Source organism: Anabrus simplex, chromosome 8 (assembly GCF_040414725.1).
Source record: "Anabrus simplex isolate iqAnaSimp1 chromosome 8, ASM4041472v1, whole genome shotgun sequence".
In the NCBI taxonomy this organism is placed as follows: domain Eukaryota; kingdom Metazoa; phylum Arthropoda; class Insecta; order Orthoptera; family Tettigoniidae; genus Anabrus; species Anabrus simplex.
Genome location: NC_090272.1, coordinates 90,834,745 through 90,861,623, shown reverse-complemented (window position 1 = coordinate 90,861,623; position 26,879 = coordinate 90,834,745). Strand labels below are relative to the sequence as shown.

General features: G+C 39.0%; 1 protein-coding gene across 2 annotated transcripts in view; it reads left to right on the top strand.

The window, feature by feature from the left end:
• The window catches only part of IntS9 (integrator complex subunit 9), a 157,765-nt gene that overhangs the window by 119,319 nt on the left and 11,567 nt on the right, over positions 1–26,879 (top strand). Inside the window, exons 12-13 of one of the 2 annotated variants that reach the window (XM_067152914.2) lie at positions 8,993–9,184; positions 15,286–15,421. In XM_067152914.2, the coding sequence (XP_067009015.2) occupies positions 8,993–9,184; positions 15,286–15,405 (312 nt within the window). In that variant the 3' untranslated portion in view covers positions 15,406–15,421. Of the gene's footprint in view, positions 1–8,992; positions 9,185–15,285; positions 15,621–26,879 lie in introns of those variants that run through there. The other variant, XM_067152913.2, reaches the window with a different exon arrangement.

Sequence of the window (26,879 nt, the reverse complement as noted above, 5' to 3'; positions counted from 1 at the left end):
TATGAGCCCTGGCCTTGTCGTGTATGAGTACGAATTCAGGGCCAACGCCATAAACAGCAACCAGCACATGCTGTAGCAGTATCTGCTCGATGTGCCCCACAGTGGTAAGATTACCACGGACGACAACAAGATTCGTACAGCCATCAATACTGATGCCACACCACACCATCACAGAACCTTGTCCGAATCGTTCACCTTCCTGGACAACATTTGGCATGTACTGCTCATCATGGCGTCTCCATACAGGTTGACATGCATCACACTGTGTCGGGAAATCTGGACTTGTCTGTGAACAACACAGGTCTCCATTGGCGAAGTTGCCAGTTGACGTGGGTACGGGCAAACAGAAGGCGAGCTGCACGATATTGCTACGTTAAAAGGGGCACTCGAACAGGACGCCTGGGTCATAAGGACACTTCTCTTAAACGGTTCCTTACTGTCTGGTCAGACACCGTGACTCCAGTGTCCCTCCTGAGGTCTTATTGCAGTTCTCTGGCAGTTGCTGAATGATGCGGCAACGCACAGATGGTCAGATATCAGTCATCCTGTGGGGTTGTCATGCGTCCACGATCTTGTCCAACCTTCCTTGTGAACTGGCCTGTCTCATTGTAGTGATTCCACGAGCGGTGAATAACTGATGGAGAGACATTGAGATCCACAGCAACATGATGAAAAGTCCATCCTTCCCGGATCAAAGTGACAGCCCTTGCGACGTGAACCTCGTTAAGATGTCTCATGGGATGTGCTGGTTTACGTACAAAGTGCTCAAATGACCGCAATAGTCTATGTACCTCACGACACACGTACGCACCGCCATTCACTTTGTTTTGAGGGGTCACCTGACAGTTTAATGCATGGCTCTGCCTACAGATGGAGTATAACGTCGATTTGACATACCCTGAGTAGCTAAGGTCTCGAGGTATGCTGTTCGACCATTGGAACCCTACCAAATTAACGTTCACATACCAGACGTTACAAAACATGTTCCCCTAATTTTTTTTAACTGTGTATTTAACAAATTCAAACTTGAGCATTTGGGAAGTTCCACCTTTTCACCACTTTAAAATCTGATGATTTTCTTAGATTACAATATATTTTTTTTTTCTTTTTTTCTTTCTTTTTGATACATGTTTCTTTTTCCATGGAAAACATCTTCAGCCATGATCTTTGATGATAGTTAAAATATACACAAAACACAAGCAAAATAGGTAAAACACAATCTTGTAAACAACTGCTCCTTAACTAAATAAAAGATTGAAATCAGAGTCGATTTTTTTCTCTTCATTGTCACTTTTTGGCACCTCTTGATGTAAAAGATGTGTTCATGAAAAGCCACTTAAAAACTATCCTAAAATAAAAGTATCTTAAAATGTCTTAGTAAATAATTGAAACAGTGGTGTGTAGCTATGCAAGTTCTTGTAACATTCAACCTTGAAGTGATTGATTTGTTATGGATTCAAAGTCGTATAAAGGTAGGAACACATAATAGGGCAACACTATGACAGGTCAGTGTAGGAAGAGGGAGCAACAGAAAGAGAAGACAAGCACACACATGAAATTGCAAAAGGACAGTCTCCACATTCATTACACTGCTATCTTCATATAGATAGGATCTCTCCTTATCCATCTCTTCTCAGTCCTCGATGAGCTCATTTTGGCTTTCCAGCTTCATCACGAGGGCAAATATAGACACTCATTGATGGACCATCTTGACAGACCTTCAGTATTGAGAGGGGAAGTGTGGAACAAGAAAAAAGCAGGATAATATCAGGAAAAGAGAAAATTCAAATAAATGGTTAAAAATTAACACAGGAGAAACACAAAAGGAGAAGAGGATCCCAACAGGATGATGTAAGAATTAGAAAGGAACAAACAAATGTCAGATCAAGTCATATAAAGATAGGAACACACAATTTGATGAACAAATACATTGACAGGTCAGTGTGGGAAGAGGAAACAATAGAAAGAGAAGACATGGGCAAACATTAAAACGCAAAAGGAGAACAACAACAATCTCCACATCTTCATACACTACCATCTCTGAATAGATAAGCACTCTTCTCATGAATCCCAGATATTCTACATCCATCTCTTCGGAGCTGTTGATTTGTTTTTATTTTCATTTTTTACTCAGTTTTCAAATCTGTATCCACTCCAACATATGTTCGTTCTAAATCTACTGATTCAGATATGATCATCAGCAAATGTGAGAGTTTTAATTCTCTCCCAAAACAGTGACTCCTTTTTTACATTCCTCGTCTATTTTCTTCATTGCCTGCTCTATATATAGTGTACACTAAAGAGTAGAGGAGACAGACTACATTCCTTGGTGAATTTCTTTTCTTTCGTTCCCCTCTACTCTGATCACTTTCAGTTTATTTCTTTTATACAGATTACAAATCATAAAGTCTATGCTCTTTGCTGATGACATTGTAGTTTGGGGAGATAATGAAGAGGAAGTACAGACCCAAGTTTATTTATGAAATTAGAAGATAAGAAATTTTGGAATGAAGATTAATACTGAGAAAAGCAAGACTTTGGTCATGGCGAGAGGTAACAGAAAATCTAGAGTGATAAAAATAGGAAATGCGCCTCTTGAAGTAGGGAACAATTTTAAATGTTTGGGCAGCATGATGTCACAAGATGGAAATTTGGATGGAAAAATTTAATTAAGAATACAGCAGTCTGCAAGTTTCTACCAGTGTGTGAGTGACATTGTATGGAACAAAGATGTGCCAATGAAGTGCAAGAAGGTTTTATACTCATCCTATTGTAAACCTATACTGACCTATACTTCTGCAGCCTGGACGTTGACTAAGCAGAACCAAAGTAAGGTACAAGCAGCTGAAATTAGATTCTTCAAGAGTATACAGGGAAAGACAAGACGAGATAGAATAGGAAATAAGGAGAAACGTGGGAGTGTGTAAGCTTCAAGAAGAGAGTGATATAGCAATTCTAAAATGGTTTGGTCACATGATGAGAATGCCAGGAGAGAGAATACCAAAGAGAACATTCATGGATACAGAGACTGGAAAGAGGCCTAGGGGACAGCCTAGAATGAGATGGAGGAGCTCTGTTGTTGACTATATTGCAAATAGAGGAGTCGATAGCAGTAAAGTACTAGAAGAGGAATGATGGAAATATTGAGTAAGGTGGAGGGCTTTGGTACACTACCCTACCTAGAGAGAATCTGGAAAAGGGAATGAAGAAGAAGGAAGAGAGTAAGCAATTGGTACACATCATCTGATCTTGTGCTAAGCCTCTTAGAAGATAAAATAGCTACTCTTGAGACACTGAAGAAGAAAAAAAAAAGAAATTCCACCACAATGTCTGCCTAATAAGGATTGTTCAGTCGTAGGTTTGGTATTTTCGGGTTTCAGTTTGAGATCATAATGCTGTCGCATGTCCCTAAGAAAAACAAAGCTGTTACAATGCTTTCCCCCGTGCGTGATTCTGCTTCAGTAGACAACCGAAAAAGATACCTCGTATCATGTTAGATTACAGTGCGACAAAAGGTGGAGTCAACACTTCTGATCAAATGGAAGCCAAGTACTCCGCTGCATGGAAATGCAATAGATGGACATTATGTGTATTTCGTATGTTGCTGAACATCGTTATGCACAATCTTGAGTGACATGGAGCCACTTCCACAAGAATCTGTCTGAGAAGAATTACTTCACTTGTTCATGCTTATCCATTTTAAGTACATCCACATTAATCATTAACACGTGTTTCTAATTTTATTTGGAAAAATAAAATTAAAACGAAAGAGAAAATGCTTTTAAATGAAATTTTTATGCTATTGGAAGCCTGTAAATGACTGGTGGACTAACTCATCTCTTCTGCTTCAAAACAAAATGGTGGACATCCTGTAACATCGTCCCCTTAAGGCTACTCATCTCCACAATACGGCAGTATATGATTCAAATGGGCAATCATCTTCTTTCCTCAGGGAAACCATCTTCTTTCCTCAGGGAAACCACTGGACACTATAGACAATGTTGTTGATTCTGGTGACGACAGTGTATGGGCCCTACCATGGCGACTGAAACTTCAGTGATTTTCCACTCGTCCATGGAGATCTTTACAGTCAAACCTGGGCACCTTTTTGGAAGCCTGCAGAGTTTGCCAGCAGGTCATGGCATGTCTTGATCCTGCTGCTGGCTACCTTCAGATGTTTGGCATAGTCGTGGATGTCGTTAAGCCAGTTCACCAAATCCTATGCGTAGTCCGTGGCTGGCTGTTCCTGATCTGCTGCTGATCCAAACATCAGGTCGTATGGCAGGCATAGCTCCCTCCCAAACTCCATGTCATGCCCGTTGTCTCGTTAGACCATAAGTAAAAATGGGACCATCTCATCAGAGTTCCTCTGATGCGCTGAGACCATGTATGTTACCTGCTCCTCAATGGTCTTTACAAAACGCTCCATCGCACCATCTGACTGTGGATGGAGAAATGCCATACAGGTCATCCAAACTCCCAGACGATGTAGAACCTCTTGCATCAGCCTTGACTTATTAAAGTTCCTGACCTCGTCGCAGTGCTGTTCTCTCAGTAGTGGCAGGAGAAGTTCTTCACCAAGACTTCACCTACTGTCTATGTCGCTTGGATGGGGATAGCATAGACCTCTGGCCATTTGGTGAAATAGTCCATGGCCGGGAGTAGATAGTGATTTCTAGCATCAGATTTGGGAAATGGCCCTGCAATATCATTGACTGTCCTTTTGAAAGGTGCTCGCTGACATTTTACTACTTCAACAGGCCGCTGCTCCCAGTACACTGGCCTTGGCTCGCAGCACAGGTGGCACATCCTCTCAATGTCATTCCGTAGGCGCACCCTATAGCAGCACTGTCGGATGTGGACTAGAGTCTTGTTAGCTCCCAGATGGTGGCATTGGTGCTGGCATGTAACTTGGTCACCAACGTCTTTCCTCATACTCCTTGGGATTATCAGTTGGGCAATCCACTTCCTGCCATCGATTGACTCTCTCTCTCTCTCTCTCTCTATCTATCTCTCTCTCTCTCTATCTCTCTATCTCTCTCACTCTCACACACACAAACACACACATATATACACACACACACACACACACAGGGTCAGCACCCCATCACTACCATCAGAGATGTCCGCTGGGTCCAATATACCTTGTAGGTTGAGCTGTGTCTGGCGATTTCAATCCACTCTGGTCTCTGTCCCAACTTACTGTCCCTCAGAACCTATATAAATAAGTTGACAAGAGGGTCCACCTTTTCAGTAGAATATATCTCCTTTGTTTCCATTGCCTGCTTCCTACAACAGGTCACTGCTTGTTTCCATGACCTGCCTGCTTCCTCCAGCCTCGTACCTGTGCTCCGCATCAGATTTTATATATACTGTACATTTCACTATAGAGGTGAGTCTCATAAATAATATTTATCTCCTTTATAAATTTTTCTGTTTGTTTATTTATTCCTAATTCTGGTTTTCATTTCCAGTTTTACTTCATTGCCTGAGCTCCTAACTGTACTTAAAGACATCATATTATGACAAGAAGATCACAACCATAATTTTTATTTTATATGTATTTTAATGTTATAATTTATTATTCCTGCAACATTGTCTTTGTCTTATATACATATGTTTTAGTTATCACATAATCTGTTTAATTTTATTTTGACTGAAGATGACCTCTAAGTGGCTGAAACTAGTTTTTTAAAAAACACAAGACTGATGTAATATTATTTACTTGATATTGTACCAGTAAAAGATACCCCGAACTAACTAATTATTTAAAGGAGCATGGATGAAAGTTCTCAAGGTGTTTCCTAGGCAGAAAGAGCTAGGGGTATTCGTCTTCCCGAATGGTTCTCCAGGCAAACTCGAACTCCCGGGTCCTCTCGTTACCATGGAATTGGACTCGTACTCCAGGATCCTCTCATCACCACGGAATTGTATTCTTACTCCCAAGTCCGCTCGCCACCATGGAATCGAACCCATACCTCATACCTGAAAGTCTCAAATTTCTCGAAGGTCTGTGGCGATCTTGATGCAGGGTAATCACTCGTGGTTTAATTTTATACGAGTTTCCACAGTCGTACAGCCCCCCGACACGTTCAGAATCACTTGACACCAAAAACTTACTTTAATTGATGTAGGTGCACAACACGTAGTTTGAAATATGCCAAAACTTCACTTGACACTTGCAGATAGAAATTATTGAATGTTACTTCAAAAGTTGAAAGTGGGGATAGCATTGATTTAAGAAACGAATTGATGGAACACAGTTCATGGTTATTTAGCACTGAAAATGATGAAATTAAATATCTTTCACTTGTAGAGCACTGTCTGTGGTTACTTTCCACAACAAATAATAATATTGTCGCACTTGACACAAAAATGGCTATTTAAGAGGTTATCCGTTAGACACTGCTAATAGCGATGAAATAAATAATAACTTGTCAGTCACTCTTAGCACAGTGAGTCTTGTAAAATAACAAAATCACTGAAGAATAGTTAAAAGTAATTTTGTACAAGAATGAGCAGAAATCAATTTGAATCCAGTTAAGACTAACACTAGATTGGATTATCAGATTACGTCGCTCACTTTTAACAGTGCGATTGGCACAGTTTATTGTACTCAAAATTTATCATCAGGTAAGAAGCACATAAGTGTTGAATTGCAAGAAATAGGAAAACACTTGTGTTATCACGATAAAATATTTTAAACACCTTTAAAATATCACAGTTACTGAAATAATGTTCTAACACTTGCATAGCAGTAGAATAAGTGAAACACTTCACTTGGTTTCTGACCGAAGAAAAATTAAGTTGCATAGTTTGAGAATTACACCGAGTTCTCGGCGGGAGATCTTACACATCGCGCTTGATAATTACTACGTTGTTACTTGACTCTACTGTTGATGTACAGAATAACAGAGGGTCTGGCCATGCAGCGCCCTTGTCGAAGAATGCTTGTCTACTGCTGGGTAGCCTCGCCGTTTATATGTTCAAGGCATACACATCATCAGATAACATGATTATTTAAAAGTGGATTTTCTTGAGAATTGATAATGGAGACGTTGTAATTGGCTACAGAATGGCGTATCTCCCAAGATGATACGACCATTATTAAAGAAGTTTTCTAAATCGCTAAATCGAAAGTTCTTGAATGTGTGACTCATTGTTCCAGGTGTATCCATGTCACGAGGCAAGTTGGTGAGTTGGGCAGGTTACTCTACAACTCTTCTACATCTACGTCACTCACAGCTGTTTGCATGCTCACTCGTCCTGGTAGATGTAAACATATCGAGCTTGGAGTTCTCGGCACACGTGATGATTATATGACATCACTCTTAAGAAATAGGGCATATACCATGCGTTCCTGGTACATATCCCTCCTCCTCAGGGAAAAAGAAAATACTATGAGGATTTTTTTTTTTAATCCTTCCTTCTCAAAGTATTTTTTTAAGATTGGAGGCATTGTAAATGCCTTCAGAGCTGTCGTGTAATTTGTTAACCTTGTAGGTGCCATTGTTTAAAGATTTAGCTATCCTGTAAGGACCAATGAATAGATGACAGAATTTAGCATAGATATGCAATTCCGGATGGGAAATCACAGGTTTGAGTATCAATACTTTATCTCCCACTTGCAAGGGTTGTCGGAAGTTGCAGTTTCGGTTCCTTCTTCCCCTGAGGTTGGCAGCATGTCTCAATTTTCCTAGGGCTTTCACCACTCTGTCTTCTTGGGTGATTACAGCATCCGATGAAGTAGATAGAATGGTATCCCATGGACGGTCTGGTGTACGTCCATGATTAGAAGTACTGGGATATTTCCAGTGGACTAGTGGACATTGGAGTTGATGATCTGTTGCATTACTGGAAGCACGTCGATCCATTTCCGGTGTTCCTCACTGCAATAAACGTGTGATCGTGATGAGAGCTTAACATCCATATTTTTACTTGTCTTGCACTGAATATCAACAACACATGCTTGCTTCCTAATTTTTTTCTATAATTCATGTCTTGCCTTAACTAAATTGTTTTTGACTGATGATGGGTCTCTAGCAAGACCGAAATTAGTTTCATCATACATTAAATAGTATTGAATAGGCGGAAACCTTCAGCTTTTGTTTTACATTACATGCTGATCACTCGCCCACTCATCGGCACATTTATATGTTGTTGTGTGCCCATGGGACGAATTGTGAACACCTCTGAAGTAAATAAATGTTTGAGATCTCTTCATATATTCATCAGGATATTTGGGGGTTCTAGTGAGGAGGTAAAGGAGTCGCCATGTGAATCTCTGATAAGACTGATAGTTCCAGTGTATGGGACCCACACCAGGATTACTTGATTTGAGTATTATAAAAGATCAAAAAAATGCTGCATGATGTTGCAAAATGTATATTTTGAACTGGGAAGACTTGGAACTAAGGAGACAAGCTGCTTCATTGAGCAGTATGTTCCGAAATATTGTTAGAGGGATGGGGTGGTATGACATAAGTAGACAAATAAGCTTGAATGAAGAGTTTAAAAGTAGGAGAGGTAAATTTCAAATTCAAGAGGACAAATTTGGGTCGAATATTCCTTTAAGGGAAGAGGAATTAGGGGTTGGAATAATTTACTAAGGAAGATGTTCAATAAATATCCAACTTCTTTGAAATAATTTAAGAAAAGTCAAGGTAAACAACTGATTGGGAATCCACCTCCTGGGGAATAGTCCTGGTTTCTCCATGAAGTTCTAAGTTTTGAAGAGGACTTCTAAGTTCAACATGAAAAACATATTAAACGAAGTAACAAGTTTGTGTTGTAACTCATCCCGATTTTATTTTTTTAAATGTAGCCTGGTAATGCAAGATTTAGCAAGTACAGGGTTTGCTTTTATTGCAAATTATTGTCAATGATCGAGTGTATCTGCTCCTGTATTTGACTAAATTGCTTTGTTTAAATCTAATCCTTTTACTTGTCTGTGCACATCATTGAGAGTAAGATAAACTGTTCCCTGTTATAGTTGATTGATGAAACAGAAAAGCCTGTTGTGAGCAAGAAAAGAACCCGAATCCTGGATGAAGTTTTAAATAAGAAGCCTTCCAGTTACACTTGGGGAGGGCTGGACATTGACGAGTTCATTTTAAAAATCACGCAGGAGGGGATAACAGATGCCAAAGTGGAGTCTGCTGCATCAGGATACATCATTCATTTGGTGAGTTCAAGTCTCGATTTAGCAACACTCATATTCAACACTAAATTATATTATTCACTGCTACCACATTCTTGTTATTCACACGACTCATAAACACAATTTAAAATAGAATATTTTTGTATTTAATTTTTTCCCCCTTTTTTGGTACTTGCTTAATGTCAGACTAACACATCAAAGATTTTCGACATCAGAAGGATGGGAAAGAGGTGGGATTGAGAAGGTAGCGGATTTGGCCTTAATTAAGATACAGCCCCAGCATTTTCCTGGTATGAAAATGGGAACCCACGGAAAACCATCTGAAGGGCTGCCGATGGTTGGATTCAAACCCACTATCTCCCGAAAGCAAACTCACAGCTGTGCAACCTTAACCGCACTGCCAACTTTCACAGTAAATTTCATTCATATCTTAAGTCCTAATGTTCTCATAAAGGTATTTAAATTATTATTTAGCTCATGAATCGGTGACCAATGTGATATAGGAATAGTAAGAATTGAAACCAATCACAGCTGTCTATCACCACTATGTATCGCTTTTGTATTATCCCTTTCATTTTATTGCACCTACATGTAGTTATTTTTATATAAATTCATCAGACAGCACACTGGAACATCATCGTAGCTACTTTGCCTGAACATTTGACCACGGAGCCCACAGTTGATAGGACATAACTTTGTTATTGTGATGAAGCTGAATGTTGACAAGTTGGCAGGCTGCAGCCCAAAGAGATTAAAATGAAAAATAACACAGTGTATTTCTGTGCTGGAAGTTTTTTCTCTGAATAGATTTCAGCTAGACCATGACATAACAAAATGTTTTATATTTATTCACTTTTATTATCATTACTTATATACTTGTAGGTAGCAGGTAGGGACCCTTTTCGGAGGCAGCCCTGCCAGGGAGTGGCGGCCCTGCCTGTGTGAGTCCCAGAGCACACTGACCCGGTGTGTAACATCTGGCAAGGGTCCCAGCTCAGGGTTACGAGTGAAGACTTCAACGACTTCTACAGCGGAGAAGGTGGACTTCGCTACGGTGGAGATGGCGGAAGAGGTAGCCCTGTATTCAGGGATTAATATGAGTACAACCTGCTGCCTTGTAGGTTGAGGTGACTGGACACCAAAGGCTAAGGGAGAAAACCCTGAAGGAAAATCTCCATCTGTGTTAGGCTCAGCAGGTCAACAGAGGGATTACTGAAGAAGTTGCTTTCAAGAATAATACGAGCCTCGGATGTAGGAATTCACGACGACGACATCAGTTTGGTGCGAATGACGGTTTACAGCCCGATGTTACACCAGCTACCCAAACCAAACGCAGACAAAGTATCAGAGTGGGAACATTAAATATCCTGACATTGACAAACAAAACTGAAGAGCTGGTCGACCTCATGGAAAGGAGGAAACTTCTGATCATGGGCCTGAGTGAAACAAAGTGGAAGAAAACTGGGAAAATGAATATCAGATTGGACTATAGTCTCTACTGGTCTGGAAATGAAGCAGAGTCTAAGAATTGAGTAGGATTTTTAATACATACAGACATAGATGCTTGTAGTGAAGTTGAGTTTGGTAGTGAAAGGATAATTAAGTTATCTGTGAACTTAGGAGGGAAAATGTACAATGTGATCCAAGTCTATGCTCCACGGGTAGGATGCTCAAAAGAGGAAAAGGCCAACTTCCTTAATAACTTGGAAGAACACACTGAGTATGACAATCTAATTGTAATGGGTGATTTTAATTCACAAGTTGGCTCACAACAAACAGGATATGAATCCATACTGGGCCCTCATGGAATGGGAAACAGAAATGAAGAATATATGCTATGCATGAGAAACAACCTGATAGTGAGTAACACTTAGTTCAAGAAAAGAGACTCCCATGAAATCACAAGATATAGCTGGGATGATAAAATAGGTACAGTAATAGATTATATTCTGATAGATCAAAATGTATGGAAAAATGTCAATGATGTTAAGGTCATTCCAAGTGAAGACCTTGGTGGAGACCATAGACTGTTGGTTGCAGTTATTGCAGAGAAAAGACCTCACAAAGTCTGTAACAAAAGAGTCCCAAAAATAAAAACTTGGCGACTAACCAAGCCAAGTGTAAAGGAAGAATTCATGGAAGGTGTCCGCAGGTTGTTGCCAAGAGAAGAACTGAAATTGGTAGGTGAAGAATGGGATACTCTAAAGAAGGTTGTGGTTGGTACAGCAGAAAAAGTATGTGGATGACAGAGTCAAATAAGAAAACCTAAAGAAACTGCCTGGTGGAATGATGATATTAAAAAGGCTATCAATGAAAGAAACCGTGCAAGATGATCCTTATATCAAGCAAGAACGAAGGGAGATCAACATGAAATAGAGGAGAAGCTGTCACTTTACAGAAAGGAAAAATTACATGTCAAACAGTTGGTTGTAGCTGAAAAGCAGAAATGCAAGAAAGATCTGACTACCAAAATAACACAGGATGGAAATAAAAAACTGTTATACAGTATTGTTAAGAATAGAAGAACTCAAAATGAATCTATCCAATCTGAAGAACTTCCTAATGGTGAGGTGACTAGGGATAAGACTAAAATATTACAGGAGTTCCAAAGGCGCTTTGAAACTTTGCTGAACTGTTATGAAAATGTCACCCCATTAGACGACGAACCTTATGATTTTGGCAGCACAAATACCACTAATCTGACATGGTTGGAAGTAGAGACAGCAATATCTAAGCTGAAAAACAACACATCAACTGGATCAGATGAATTAAGTGTTAAGATGATCAAAGCACTAGGAGAGGTAGGACAACAGTGGATGTACAGGGTACTAGGCTAAATAGAATCTGGAAAGAGAATGTAATACCCAATGACTGGAAGCAAGGAGTCATCATCCCATTGTTGAAAAAAGGTGATAGAATCTGAAAAGAGAATGTAATACCCAATGACTGGAAGCAAGGAGTCATCATCCCATTGTTGAAAAAAGGTGATAGAAAGAAATGTACCAACTACAGAGGTATAACTCTGCTGTCACATGGCCTCAAAATCTACGAATCCATCTTTGAGAGCAGGATTAGAAAATATGTTGAACCTACACTTGAGGAGGAACAACATGGATTTAGACCTCATAGATCAACTATAGACCTCATTTTTGCAACCAGAATGCTCTATGAGAAGTATTGGGAGTAAGGTAAAACACTTATAACTGTTTTTCTCGACATCGAGAAAGCGTATGACCATGTACCACGCAGGCATATATGGGAATGTTTGAGACATAAGAAAGTGCCCGAAGACATCATAGCACGAGTTCAACGATTATATGGTGAAACCAAGTATTGTGTCCAGGTCCAGGATGGAAGGTCAGGTTGGTTTGAAAGGAAGAGTGGAGTCCAGCAAGGAAGTTGTCTTTCACCACTTCTCTTCATAATCGTACTGAATGAAGTTTTAAAAGCCGTTAAGAGAAAGGATCCAACAATTAATGCCCTGGTTTTTGCTGATGATGTAATGGTATGGGGTGAGACAGAAGCAGAAGTACAAACTAGACTAGATCTCTGGCATGAAGCTTTTACAACCTTTGGTTTCAAAATCAGCAAAACGAAGACAGTTGGCTTGGTGATGAATAGAAACTCTCCAACTGTTCATCTAAGAATTGGAGATGAGGGGATGGATATTGTAGACAACTTCCAGTATTTAGGTAGTGTTCTGTCATCAGACAACACCGTACATCAAGAGATTAGTAGCAGAATACAGAAAGCTTCCAAATTCTATCACGCTGTATGTCAAATACTTTTGGGATGAAACATTTCCGTTAGTTTCCAAGATCAGCTTGTACAAAATATATCTAGTACCTATACTGACGTATAGCCTGGAAGCAGCAACACTTACTGGACCAACAAAGAGTTGTCTTCAGGCAACAGAAATGAAGTTTCTCTGTTCTTGTCTACAAAAAACAAAAATGGATAAAATAAGGAATGTGGATATCCGACAACAGCTTGGATTGGAAAGAAACTTGCTGGAGACTCTAGAAGTGAAGGGATTGCAATGGTATGGTCAGATGAAAAGAATGAACCCTCACAGGACTCCTCAAACATACTTTGACCACAATGTTCCTGGGAAGAGACCAAGAGGAAGACCTCATGATGTTTGGGAAAAACAGATAATGAAGGACCTTGAAATTAGAGATGCGAACTGGTGTTGCATGTATGAGCAGCATCTGTGGATGGATAGCACAAACTGGAGGAGGCTCGTACACAGTCGCACCTGGCTTGCTGGAGCGAAGAAATGATGATGATGATGATGATGATGATGATGATGATGATGATACTTATATAATTCTGTAGTCATTTGTTAAATAGTAAAAATAAATACATCTCAAGCTCCAGATGAATTTTGGAACTCTTGTAATATTGCTACAGGTAAGACAGTGTAGAATATTCAAAATAAGATCATATGACTGCGATGTTTTAATTGGCATGAATTATAAGTATGCGTGTCACTACCTCTTAGTCCTGTTTTCCTGATACGGGTTAGGGATGAGGTGAGATGAAATTAAATGGCATGCTTTGGAAGCCAGATGCCCTTCCTGATGCCAACTGTAGTATGCAAACAGTCCAAATATATGTCATGTTTTACTGATCTTGTTTGAAAGCCATGAATTATTATTGTTAGTGTAAAAGTGTTCTTGTTTCACTCTCGCAGGATGACATTCTGGCATGTAGCATATATGAAACCCATCAAAGTAGTTGCATGATAGTGTCTGGCCCTGTGCTACTCCTTAGGTACTTAGTATATAAATATTTTCCATTACTATTACACTCTTTCTGTTGTTATATACTTGGGAAAGTAAGCTGACAGGAGTGAAATACATACACGTATATTAAAGAGATAGAAAGCAGCGAATTACTGTATAAGACAGATACATATCGTTGTTGCACCTGCAAAAAGCATTATGTGAAATATTTCAGCTTGGAACTTTGGCCGCTAAAGTTCTGTCATCTAAGGTTTAATATTGTGTGAATACTGTCAAGGAATTCTTGCTCTTGATAACATGCTGCTGGTCAGTATTTTTCCAAAAAATATTATCACGTAGCGGTTTTCGCTGCTGCAGTGACGATATAAAAGAAAATCATGGGTCCAGAAGATTTGGCTGTAGCCTTCATTAATGGAGGATATAATAATAATAATAATAATAATAATAATAATAATAATAATAATAATAATAATAATAATAATAATAATAATAATAATAATAATATTGTTCAATGTTAAACAATTAATTTATTGTTTAATTGTTTAACATTTCATAATTGATTTCAATATGATCAAAATGAAAATAATCACTTGTAATGGCTATTTCTAGCCATGTGCAGCCCTTGTAAGGCAGACCCTCTGATAAGGGTGGGCGGCATCTGCCATGTGTAGGTAACTGCGTGTTATTGTGATGGAGGATAGTGTTATGTGTGGTGTGTGAGTTGCAGGGATGTTGGGGACAGCACAAACACCCAGCCCCCGGGCCATTGGAATTAACCAGTGGAGGTTAAAATCCCCGACCCGGCCAGGAATCGAACCCGGGACCCTCTGAACTGAAAGCCAGTACACTGACCATTCAGCCAACAAGTCGGACGGAGGATAGAATAAGAATGGTGGTGGTTATTGTTGACAAGTAGAGGTAAAGGGTAGGAGCCAGGTAGGTGAGACAATGTTAAGGCTGTGTGCTTTCCTACATCTGAGCACTGATTGAGGTCCATCTTGAGGGCAAGATGATGGGAAGATAGGAGTAAATGTTTAAGGACTTTCCCTATGGAGCAGTCATCAAATGTAGGTTTCTTAGAGCTCGACAGAAAGATCCAAATATTGTGGTGGTCGCTTATTCATTTGGCTATATTGTTGTTATAAAGCTGGGCAGTGTACATAGAAGCTGGTAAATGATGTTGGATGAAGTTTGCATAGGGAAAGACTTGTTGGCGATGCAGTGGGGTTTGAGAATGTGGCCGTTTTTTTTTTTTTCTTAATGAGAAGATCGCAGGTATGAGTTGAGAACCGTAGAAGATATTTTTACTCTCCTTGTATCTAACTTGAGATATTGGAATAGATGAATGCCTCTTCAACATCAACTTATTGTTTACAGCCCAATGAGGATACGCTGATCCAAGTGGAAGACTCCTCAACGCACATCTTCTGTGAAGGGGACGTACAATTGAGACAGAAGCTGCGCAACATTCTGCTCATGTGTCTGAACAAGTTTTAGAGTTAGTCATGTTTAGGTGGGTACCCTACATTCCTCTATCTCTTGCCCTCTTCTCCTGTTTGTAGAGACTCCAAGATTCATTGTTTCTGCTCTCCCACCCCTTTTTTTGTGTATGTGCTCCAGCAAACTTCTCAGCCACTGCCTGTCTAATTCCCTCGTGGTCTTTACAGAGGATCAAGAAAATGTTGGTCTGATGACATCTAGAGTGAGCAACAGGAAGGTACTTTTTGAAAATTCCTCATATACTTGGTTTTGAGACAAAGAAGGCAAGAAATGTAACAGCTGACATCTCAATGAATATAGAAAGAAATTCAGGATTTGTAGACTGTAATTAATTTGGACTTGTAGCTCCCAACATTTTGCCAGAAAATGGGCATGGTTTATTAAGTGGAGTCCACTATTGACATCAGAGAAATAACAGAAGCTACTAACTGAGTTTAATCACAGCCTATAAGCCCTTCTATATTCATAGGGCAATGTCAAGTTCAGATTAACTTTTGTCTGTTACAGCAGCACAGGAAGATGGCTGGGTGGAATTTCATGACATTCAGTATTTTAGTTATAAGTAAGGACGATTAGGATAAGCTACTCAGTTTTTAATTCATGTGAAAAGGAAGAGGACTTGAGAGGAATCCCTGAACACAAAGAGAACATATGGTCTGTAATACTTGTCTGGCAAGTCACTTCAAAGCTCTGTTAGCGATTGTCAGCAAGCTGGAAGTGTGGAATACACATTTCATGCTTCTATCCTGCTGATACTAATGTTACAGGCTTAAAAAGTGCTTTGTGAAATCATAATTTTATTTATAACATATTTCAAATCATTTTCATTAGAGGTATCTCATACTGCCTTTGAAAGTTCAGGGAATTCCTCTTCGCGAACCCGCATTTTGTATCGCATCTCGTGTTATGGCCATTCTGACTGCACTTTTCATGCACATAACTTCACAATTTCATGTTCGACTTCTTTAAAGCGTCCTTGTTGCGGGCCACTGAATACCTTTCCTGTACAGCATGCATTTTTAGACTATCTTTGTCTTCACGCTAACGCCAAACATTGGCTTTAGTTATGCCGTACTTTCTTGCGGCTTCACAATTATTCTTCATTTCCGCATGTTTAATAACCATTAAATTAAAATTGGCATCATAATATTGACGAGAACCCATTGAAAATTTGCCGACAATATCTGTTCCACATGTCTCTACAATACAACAATCCATCATGAAAATATTCCTGCTGTCTATAAATCTGCTGCTCTTACTAAGGGTCAGGTACAGTAGACACGTTATAACATTATTTACAGGTTCGTGCAAAATTATTTACTAGTTCTGTGACATTAAAAATACCGTATTTACGCGAATAATCCCCGCATATTTTTAAAAAAAATTTGAGGCACGAAATTGGGGTGTGGGTGTTATTTGCGTCAAGGTTGCCAACACACTCCTGGTTCACCTAGTTTTCGATGCTGAGTGTACAGTTATGCTTTGGGCAACCGTAGATGGAAAAAAAAACCATTCCCATATATCATATTTAAACGGAAAACAATTCAGACTTTTAATTCTAAACTGGCTTTACATTTTTTTAAATAGTACCGTATTTTACAGAGTAATTCAAATGGAAAATTTCTCCGCATCACGATAGAACGCGTCTTCCAGAACATGCAGGGGTAGCTTTCCACACTTTCACTCACTTTGGTGTGTCTATAGTGTGTTTCATAGTTGAAAATAGAGTGAAATCATAATTCTTTTGTATTCAGCATTTTAAGGAACGCCACAATATCACATAGCAGGCAATATGTGGAAAAGCAGAATCCGCAAAACTGGTGAGGGTTGGCATTTCTGAATTACAGATGGCTGTTAATTTGAAATCACATAATTGGAAGTCCGATTTCTGTATTACAAAGACTTCACATTAACGAGGTTTTACTGTATCGCAAAACTAACATCAGTTTTCGCCGGTGTGTCTATTTCAAGTGTTTACATTGCACGAATAGAATTATCCACCACCGGCCGTGTTACTGTCCAGTAACCGTCTTACTAATAAAAAGTCCTTATACAGTTGTTTAACACTTGTACAGGTATACAATGAATAAACCCTGTATACACGTTTTATATTTTTCTTACTAATAAAGGTGGTATACACAATGTATTACTATACAGCACGTATACACACGTTCCAAGTCGTAGGAATCTCTTCCTGCAGTTCACTGATGTATTTTGCACGTTCACCGCCTTTATGATCGCTTCTGCTTGTTATCCACGAGCAAAACTTTCCGGAAAGTCGCCCAGTAGCACAGCATATTGAAAAGGCAGTGGCAACACAAAGTGAGACAGCTGGAAAATGGCTTATATTGATATCAACATTTCTTCAGCTTGCTTGTGTAATGAACGCCACGAAAGAAATGGAAAAGCTTAAGAAAAGATCAAGAACATCTGACTGGGATAGTACGGAAAACATAAGCAATTGTAATTGAATCGGTGTGTTGAAAAGGGTACATATTCCAAAATCTGTACTTTTCAGTAGAAAGGAAAAACCATTTTGTAGCTAAAAGAAAGGTTTGATCAAAAAAGTTTCTATTAGACATTTATACATCATACAGCATATCTATGCCTTTGCTGGCAGGACCTAGTGTTTACAGTGCACTATGTCTTCTGGTATGGGCTAGAGCAATCTTGTTACTTTCATTGATATGTCTCAGCTTTATCCTTGGCTTTGACAAAATGAAAGTGACTGAGGTATGAGTGATGCTAGTAATGCCATTCCTTCTGCAGCCAGTCCCTGCTATGAATGGTGTGAAAATATTGCTCATAGGGTTGGTTGTTGCATGCATTTCAGTGGGCTTGGCAGACTGATATGTAATAGCAACATCTGGCTCAGTGAGGAAAGCAACGGGAAACTACCTCACTCTTCATTTTCCTGGTACGCCTCTTCAGTGATGTCTAGGCCATCTATGACAGCTGATGGCGGAGCTGTTGAGGATCCAACCAGCCTTCGGGCTGAGGACTTAACATACATACATACAGCATATCTGCGTATTCAACTACAAAGTATGGAAATCGTATTACGTACGGTTTTCAGTTATACCATTTTTTATGTCAAGGAATATGTCCCTTTTTATACTCAAATTTGAAAAAGATCTTTGTAGAGACAGATAATGTATAATAAACTCGTAATTTCAAAAGTCTATTATCGAACCCCACTGTCGGCAGCCCTGAAGATGGTTTTCCGAGGTTTCCCATTTTCACACCAGGCAAATGCTGGGGCTGTACCTTAAGGCCACGGCCGCTTCCTTCCCACTCCTAGCCCCTTCCTCCCTCATCGTCGCCATAAGACCTATCCGTGTCAGTGCGATGTAAAGCAAAATAACAAAAACAAAAAAACAAAAAGTCTATTAAGCAGTAACACATTTTTACACAAAAATTCACCCAACCATAATTTCTTTTATAGTTATTCATTATCATTTCCTCTCTTTAAAAGTGTTTTACTTTACGAAGATGTCTAGCCTCCATAACCCCTAAATGGTATATGTCTTCTATGTTTAAAATATCATGAAGATCATCAACATTATCATCCAGTCCTTCAATGTTGAATGAATAAGTCGAATATTTCACCACAATTATATTACTGCAGACAGTAAATACCACGAAAATAAACTGATCACTCATTTCTTTTTCCGCTACTTGCTCCTATACAACGCTTATACGAGGGTCATGGTCTGTATAAGCAATTCAGTGAATAACTATAACAGATGTATACACTGTTGATTAGTACAACAGTAAAAAGAGACCATGTGTGAAAAGTGTTTTAGATGAACATTGGAATGCACCAGTGTATCTGTGTCAAGTGTTTACATTGCTTGAAAAAAATTATCCACCACCATGTAGAAAGAGACCGCGTGGGAATTGCTTTAGTCGTGGTGTGTGACGAATTTGTAAGTAATTCAGGAGAGGACTCTAGTGATGCAAAAGAGAACGAATCTTTCAATCTACAGGGTATCGAGCCTATTGCAAGTTCAGATTAATGAAATACCTGTCACGTAATTAGACCTACTTGCTCATTTTCATGGAAAATATATTTCATAGCAGTGATAATGTATTTTTTCATCTCAGGCAAAGTAGCTATACAGTGGAACCTCGATTATCTGTTCCCGGAAACTACGTATTCCCGGAATATGCAGAATTACGTAGTCACGCGAGCATTGTAATTAAATTACGTTGTAAAAATCCTACATTATCCGTTCCTCGAAGAAACGATTTCCCGGATCAACTGTCCAGAAATTCCAGTCCCATCAATGCTAAATCCTCGATCAATTGTTTTTTAATAAACTGTACCTCACGAAAGGACGGCTATGGCATACTTATGGATCTTAGCGTTGCCCCGTCATTGCGATAATTAGAGCAAGTACTGTACCAGTACTGGAAAAGCGATCGGTGGTGAACTTGCATGAAGCAGAGGGTAGCCACAACAACTGTAAGGAGACATGGCGCATTTCGACAGCTCAGCTCTGCTTGAAGATGGAACAGCCGGGCTGAGTGGCTCAGACGGTTAAGGCGCTGGCCTTCCAACCCCAACTTGGCAGGTTCGATCCTGGCTCAGTCCGGTGGTATTTGAAGGTGCTCAAATACGACAGCCCCGTGTCGGTAGATTTACTTGCACGTAAAAGAACTCCTGCGGGACTAAATTCCGGCACCTCGGCGTCTCCGAAGACCTTAAAAAGTAGTTAGTGGGACGTAAAACAAATAACATTATTATTTGAAGATGGAACAAGTTTCGTCGAATGTTCGCACTTATAAAACGTCCACATCATGTCCAGGGTTAGATGTTTATATTTTTACATTTTTTCGATCGTACTGCCGAACAAGTTTTCGGCACTTTCCTCAGGGCACTGTAGAGTAACTGGGCTTTCAGGCAGGAATCGAAACTGCTCCTTCTTAACACAAATTTAGTATTTTAATATTATCGTAAACAATTATGTTAGCGAGACCAGAACAGATGTTGCACTTTACATTAAAAAAGAAGGCCATGGGAGGTCTTGGGATTGCCTATTATGTTTAGGTCCTAATGTAAGACTGGGAATTTTACGTTTTCATGTTAAAATTCCAAAAACCTCAGTCGTTTTATTTACGCACGTTACATTTAAATGGTTTGTATCATTTCCAACTCATACTGACATGTGCAGTGAGCTAATTTTCCAGATGACCTCGAGGTCACGAATAACCATAATTTCTGAAGTTTTGATGATATTTCTTTCATCTTTCCAATTTGATTGGATTAGTGATGGGCAGAATTGAGTATAATGCATTCGAGAACTTTTGAGAATCGTTACTTACATTCAAAACCACGTTTTTGAGTTCAACGTAACTTTTAAAAGTCGATGTAGGCCTAATTTACGCGGTACAAGATTTCCAGAAACTGCCTACGAACAGTATACCGGAGACCAAATTACAATGAAAGATTGACCCTTTGGCACTCAGCCTATATGCAGATGTTTGCTCGAAGACACTCAGACTAATTTTTGTGATTTTCCAAAGCAAATTACAAAAATTCAACACGTAAAGAGTTTAACACACATTAAAATAAAATTAATCACACTAATACAGGAAACTATGAGCATTTCAGAAATGAATACACCTTGGACGTATTGTTATTGGTTAAGCCCAAAAAAAATTATTAAATTTCAAAAATAAATTTTAAAAATAGTTTTCAATGACAGAAAAATTAGACATTGTTGCGTCTTCCTTCTTTACTCTTAGACGTGAATGAAAGAACATTTAATTCTGAATAATTTGATATCAATATGATGTGTGTGCTGCAATTAACTCGTGAAGCATTGCACAAAGTTATTCAGTGTACATGTAACGGTCATCGATGTCAGGGCCTCGCGGTCCGATGCACCGTGAGCAGTTATGACCGTGTCACTTCCCACATAACGGGAATCACTTTCGGCAAAAGAAGGTCATTATTACTGTCTAAATCATCTGAAAATTCAAGGATATCGGCCTCATTCGGCCTTGAATATGGCCTAGCCATTACTATAAAAAGATGACGCAAGCACATGCAACAACGGAGTTATGAAAAGAAGTAAAATTGTAGTTTACGAAGTACATCGAACACACGATATACCAAAGAAACGAAATAAACTATAAACAAAACTCATAGAAAGATCAACTTGTTGTATTCGTAAGCCAATCAAAACAGATCCACACAATAACAACTTCAAATAACCACAACATAAACATTCACAGTCAACAGATTTCATTTGTCGAAAATAAAAATATTTTGTAGGGCTGGTGGATATATCTGTTGAGTTAAACGCAAATTCAACGCTTTCATGTACCGTCACGATCATCTGTTACGATTTAACAGCTACGCAAATGACCAAAATCCGTAAATAAGACAGCCGATGTATTGGCGCCGTGAGCGTTTTCACCATAACCTCTCATCGGCGCGCTGAGTGCGAAAGGGTTAAGAAAAGAAAGGAGTTTGCCATCATGTTGGCCGCTTTTGTATCTAATGTGCTTTATTTTATTAGATGAGAGAATTAAAAACTACTTGTGGTTGTTTGACTTTTTTTTTGCGTTAATAGATTTTTCAAAGAGTTTGGCTAATCAAAATTGCTGAACTGAAAGAAGTTTTCACTGGAAACTGACAAAGATTCCCCAGTAAAATTGAATATGAAGTAATGAATGCGGTTTCATGGTCTGACATGCCTGCCTCTCATCCAGAGGGCCCGGGTTCGATTCCAACCAGGTCAGGCAGTTTTACATGGATATAAGTGTGGTTCCAAGTCCACTCAGCCTACATGATTACCTTTAACTGAGGAGCTATCTAATGGTGAGATGGCGACCCCGATCTAGAGAGCCAGGAATATCGACAGAGAGGATTCGTCACACTGACCATGCGTTACCTCGTAATCTGCAGGCCTTCGAACTGAGCAGCGGTCGCGTGGCAGGCAAAGTCCCGTTGGGGCTCTAGTTTGGTTTGGTTTAGTTTAGGGGTTTTTGTAAGATTATAATTATACATATTTCATTTTTGTGATTTTTAGTCAAATTGTTGATGGTTTCCATTCATTCCCGGATTTTCCGTTTTCCTGTGTTTTATTTTCATGGTCCCTCGGAAAAGGGAGAATCAAGGTTCCACTGTATCTGTAAATTTATATGTTCATATTTGCGTAAAGACCACGTGGACCTCGCGGAGTGATACGGAATGTATGTTTGTTTGTTTAAGCCTACATTACTCTTTCTATGGAAGGAATTTTAGTTCATTTCATTTTTTTTCAAAATGAGCCTTTCTAAAGTGAGGGTGCGGGCATTTTTCGATGGCGGGGATTATTCGGGTAAATAGGTAGTTTTTGCTTAATTTATGCTATTGTTTTCATGACCCGGTCTAAAACACAAATAAACAAGGGAATTATAAGGTCCATGTATTCAATACTGAAGAAAATGATGTGGTAGATTGTACAAGTCTGTTAAATCTTCACATTTAATTTATTTAGTCATATGGCACCGGTTTCGACAAAAATTGTATGTCATCATCAGCCAAGAAAAGAAAACAAAGACATAAGAAATACATTAAAATTTACATCTCTAGTAATATTATACCAATAATTTGCAAAATTATTCATATTAGGGCTAAAACACTGTGCGCGCCTCCTCACATGATTATTTTTACGCGCCCTCTCCAGGGTTAACCCTTCACGGGCCGCGGTAATTCATGGCCGTAGGTGGCAAAAAAAAAATGAAAATAAAAAAACGCATAGAAAATTTTAGAATATTAACTTAAACAATGAAAATATACCTTAAATTAACCACATATCTTGTTTAAGAGTGGAAACTAAAATTTGAAGTGGTCTGAAAACTAAATATAATCTAATTTTTTCAATGGAAGAATTGGCACAAGGGACACTCCATGATATGATCTCACAATGGTTAATTTTAAGTACATATTATTCCTCTGAATGTCTATTCATTATTTCCATTTCCTGAAACGGGGTCGGGGATGAGGTGAGATGAATTTATGTTGCGCATTTATATGACCAGATGCCCTTCTCGACATCAACCTCAGTTGAGGAGCTAATGAAGATGAAATGAATGATGGTGGAATAAATTGAGTAATTAGCTGGAAAGAAACTGCTCTGGCCTACAAATATTAGCTGTCTCGGCAATTGCCTGGAAGTGAAAATGGAAAATCACAGAAAATCATTCTCAGGAAAGCAGACGGGGGGGGGGGGGGGGGGGGGATCGAACTTGCGTGTTTCTCGAATGCAGAGCCTTAGCACTGCTACACTTTTTGGTACACATTAATCTACTATTATGAAATGTATGTACAGAGAGCTACTTTCAAATGATGTTTTGTTTTCATTTTGTGTTTTTGTTCATCAAAAAAGGGAAAAATCAGTCAAAGAATAGTCACAGAAGTTGAACCCATACTCCACAAAAATAACATAAAATATTCTATAGGGTGTGTTTCAGTATCAAAGTTTGACGGCAACATTGGCCCTTCATCAATATTACGAACGGGATTAGTAGTCGTAGTTCCAGGACTGTTATTCCTTACTTCACTGCTAGTGTCACTTGTGTGGCTGTTGCTCTCAGATAAGATGGAGAAAGAATTTCAGACTTCAGAGTCCCATACACTAAAATCTGACACTTCTCTTTCTGTATCATCCAATATTGCCATTATATTGGTATCGCTAAACTGTTTTTGCAATGCCATTTCACCGGAAAACCTCGAAAGTACGTAGTAAGTACGGGCGCAAAAAACTGCATAACTCAACATGTATATTACACATCTCTCACTATCAAGAGAAAAACTATTGCCAGATACTGAGGGGATTTTCGTCATCAGTAGAGTTGCAGGAACAACTTCTGCCATCTGTGAGCATATTTGTGTACCTCCCCGACTAGTAAAACCGCGAAATTCAAACGAGACATATATATGTTCCCGCCCGGAGAAAAAGACATGTAGAGCATATATATATGTTTCCGCCCGTGAAGCGTACCTATGGGAATCAACATCTAAATCAAGAGTTAACATGTCAAAACTATCTAATTTAATCCCTCTCCATTCTGTTGAAAATCTTTTCCACTCTGGTTTACTTCCTGATGTCCTAATTTCTTATTCCATCCTGTCTTTGTCTTTCCTATCATCTTAGAAACATTTCACTGGCCTGGAATTTATCCTCTTATCCTTTTGTCAGTGTCCAGGTTTCTGCTGCATGCACTGCATGACAGTATTGGGCAGTAGGATGTGTACGTCACCTTTTCACACTTCATTGGTATTTCCTTCCACCACAGTAGGTTTCTTACACTCTGGTACGATGCATTTCCTTATTGAAACATTTTACTTATCTCCATGTCAAGCCCTGCATCCTGCATCAGTTCACTTCCCAAGTATTGAAGCTCTCCACAGTTTCAAGGTTTTGTCCTGTTATTTTTTCTTCCCCTGTCTCCTCTAGTCAATAGTCTTGCTCTTTTCCACGCTGATTTTCATTTCATATTTTTCAACAGTTTTGTATGTCGAGTCTCCCTTTTTACTTCCCCTCTGTTTGCTCCCCACACCACAAAATTCATTACCTTCAACTTCCTGTCTGCGTATTTTACTTTTGTCTCCTGCACAATTTCATTCATAACCATTGTGAATAACAGTGGTGCAGTACACTTCTTTGCCATAGACCAGTTTCATTCTAAAACCACTGTTCTCTCCATGTGTGTCTGGACACTGCTGCAGTAATATTTGTACACTGCTTGCACATATTAACATCAGGAAAATGCTTGGGCTGTACCTTAAGGCCATGGCTGTTACCTTCCCAGTCCTAGTTCTTTCCCATCCTTCCAACATCAAAATCCTTAAGTGTGTTAGTGCGACATTAAACTCGTTACAAAATAAACTCTTTCTTTCTTACAAGTTTATATAGCATCCTTTTACCGCTATACACATCCTCTTCCAACTGTCGTATAGATCTTTCCCAGCTTTTCTTCACTTACTACTTTCTTGCACCTACCTTCCATTTCCTGATATTTTCTTCTGCTTTATGCATATTCCATAATTGCCATGCTTTCGTTTTAGTTTCCACTGTTTCCTTTACCCTCTCATTCCACCATTTTACATTTCACTCTTTCAGCTATTGTGCTACAGGCAATCTCTGCACAGCTTACAGTAATGTCTTCTTGGACATGTCCCATTCCACTTCCACATTCTCCATCTCAGTTCTGGTATGTGTTGTTTAAATTTATTTTAGAATTGTTCTTTTTCTTGTGTATCTTTTAATTTCCATACTTTTATTTTCTTCTCTCATTTATTTCATTTTCACTATTTTTGCTACCACTCCTCTATTGTCTCCATCAAAGGCTACTTCTGGCAAGGCTATTACATCTAACCTGTCTACGATATGCTCTCTCCAGCAATAAGTAATCAATTACTGTCTTTGTCCTTCTGTCTCCCCATCCATATCTTGTAATCTTTTTACTATTCTTCTGTCTGAACCATGTTATTGGCCACACATTTCTCACACAAAAATCCACTAACTCCTCTACCTCTTCATTCCTTTTTCCATATCCGAAAGGTCCAGTCACTTCCACATCCCTCATTTCTCTGTCCTTAATTGTATCTTGACTGTTCTATCACTCATGTAGTCTACTTATGTACTGCAGAGTTAAATTGTATAAAATTTGAGTTACAGAATATTTTCTGCTTCTAGGGAGGAAAATTTTGCTTTGATAAATCGAAAAATTCATGCAATGGAATTTTGAGTAACAGAGAAATAAATACATATGAAAAATAGGACAAACAGCAAGAAAATCAAAGTTACTTTGAGATACAGTACTGAAAATTTGAGTAATGTAGGTTCAAGACATTGAGTGTTACTTAAACCACCCTAACTGAAATTAAAACATTGCATTATTATTGATACATATGCTAAATGAATCCATCCATTCAGATGACCCAGCTAGCAACGTTCTCAAATTATGAGAAAAAGCTCCTTTTCTTTTATGTCCTTGCACCAACGTGTGTTCATCAGTATGTTCAGCAATTCACAGGACCATTATGAACAATGTGTAAGAAGTAAGACTGCACAGTTTGAACACTTCTATATCGATGCAGTTAGATATGTGTTGCTGATGTCATCTTTCATGTTATATCTTGATGTTCAGAGCACGATGTTATTTCCGAGCTCCTTGAAAACATGATGTGTGTACTGATCATACTGATGCTCATGAACCGTCTACATGAGATCTCTCTCTTTTTTCATCTGTTCAGTCAAGTTCAGCCCATGGATCATGCATTTCCATTCAGCTCTATTCCGAGCAGCTTCTCTCAGTTCAGCATCCAACCAATGTGATCTTCGCATTCTAGTTCATCTTTTGCCACCCACCATTCTGAGCACGAGATCCTTTTATGGTGAGGTACTTCTCAGTATGTCTCGCCTACTTACCTATACTCCCTTCCAAGGAGATTCCTATATTGACCTAGC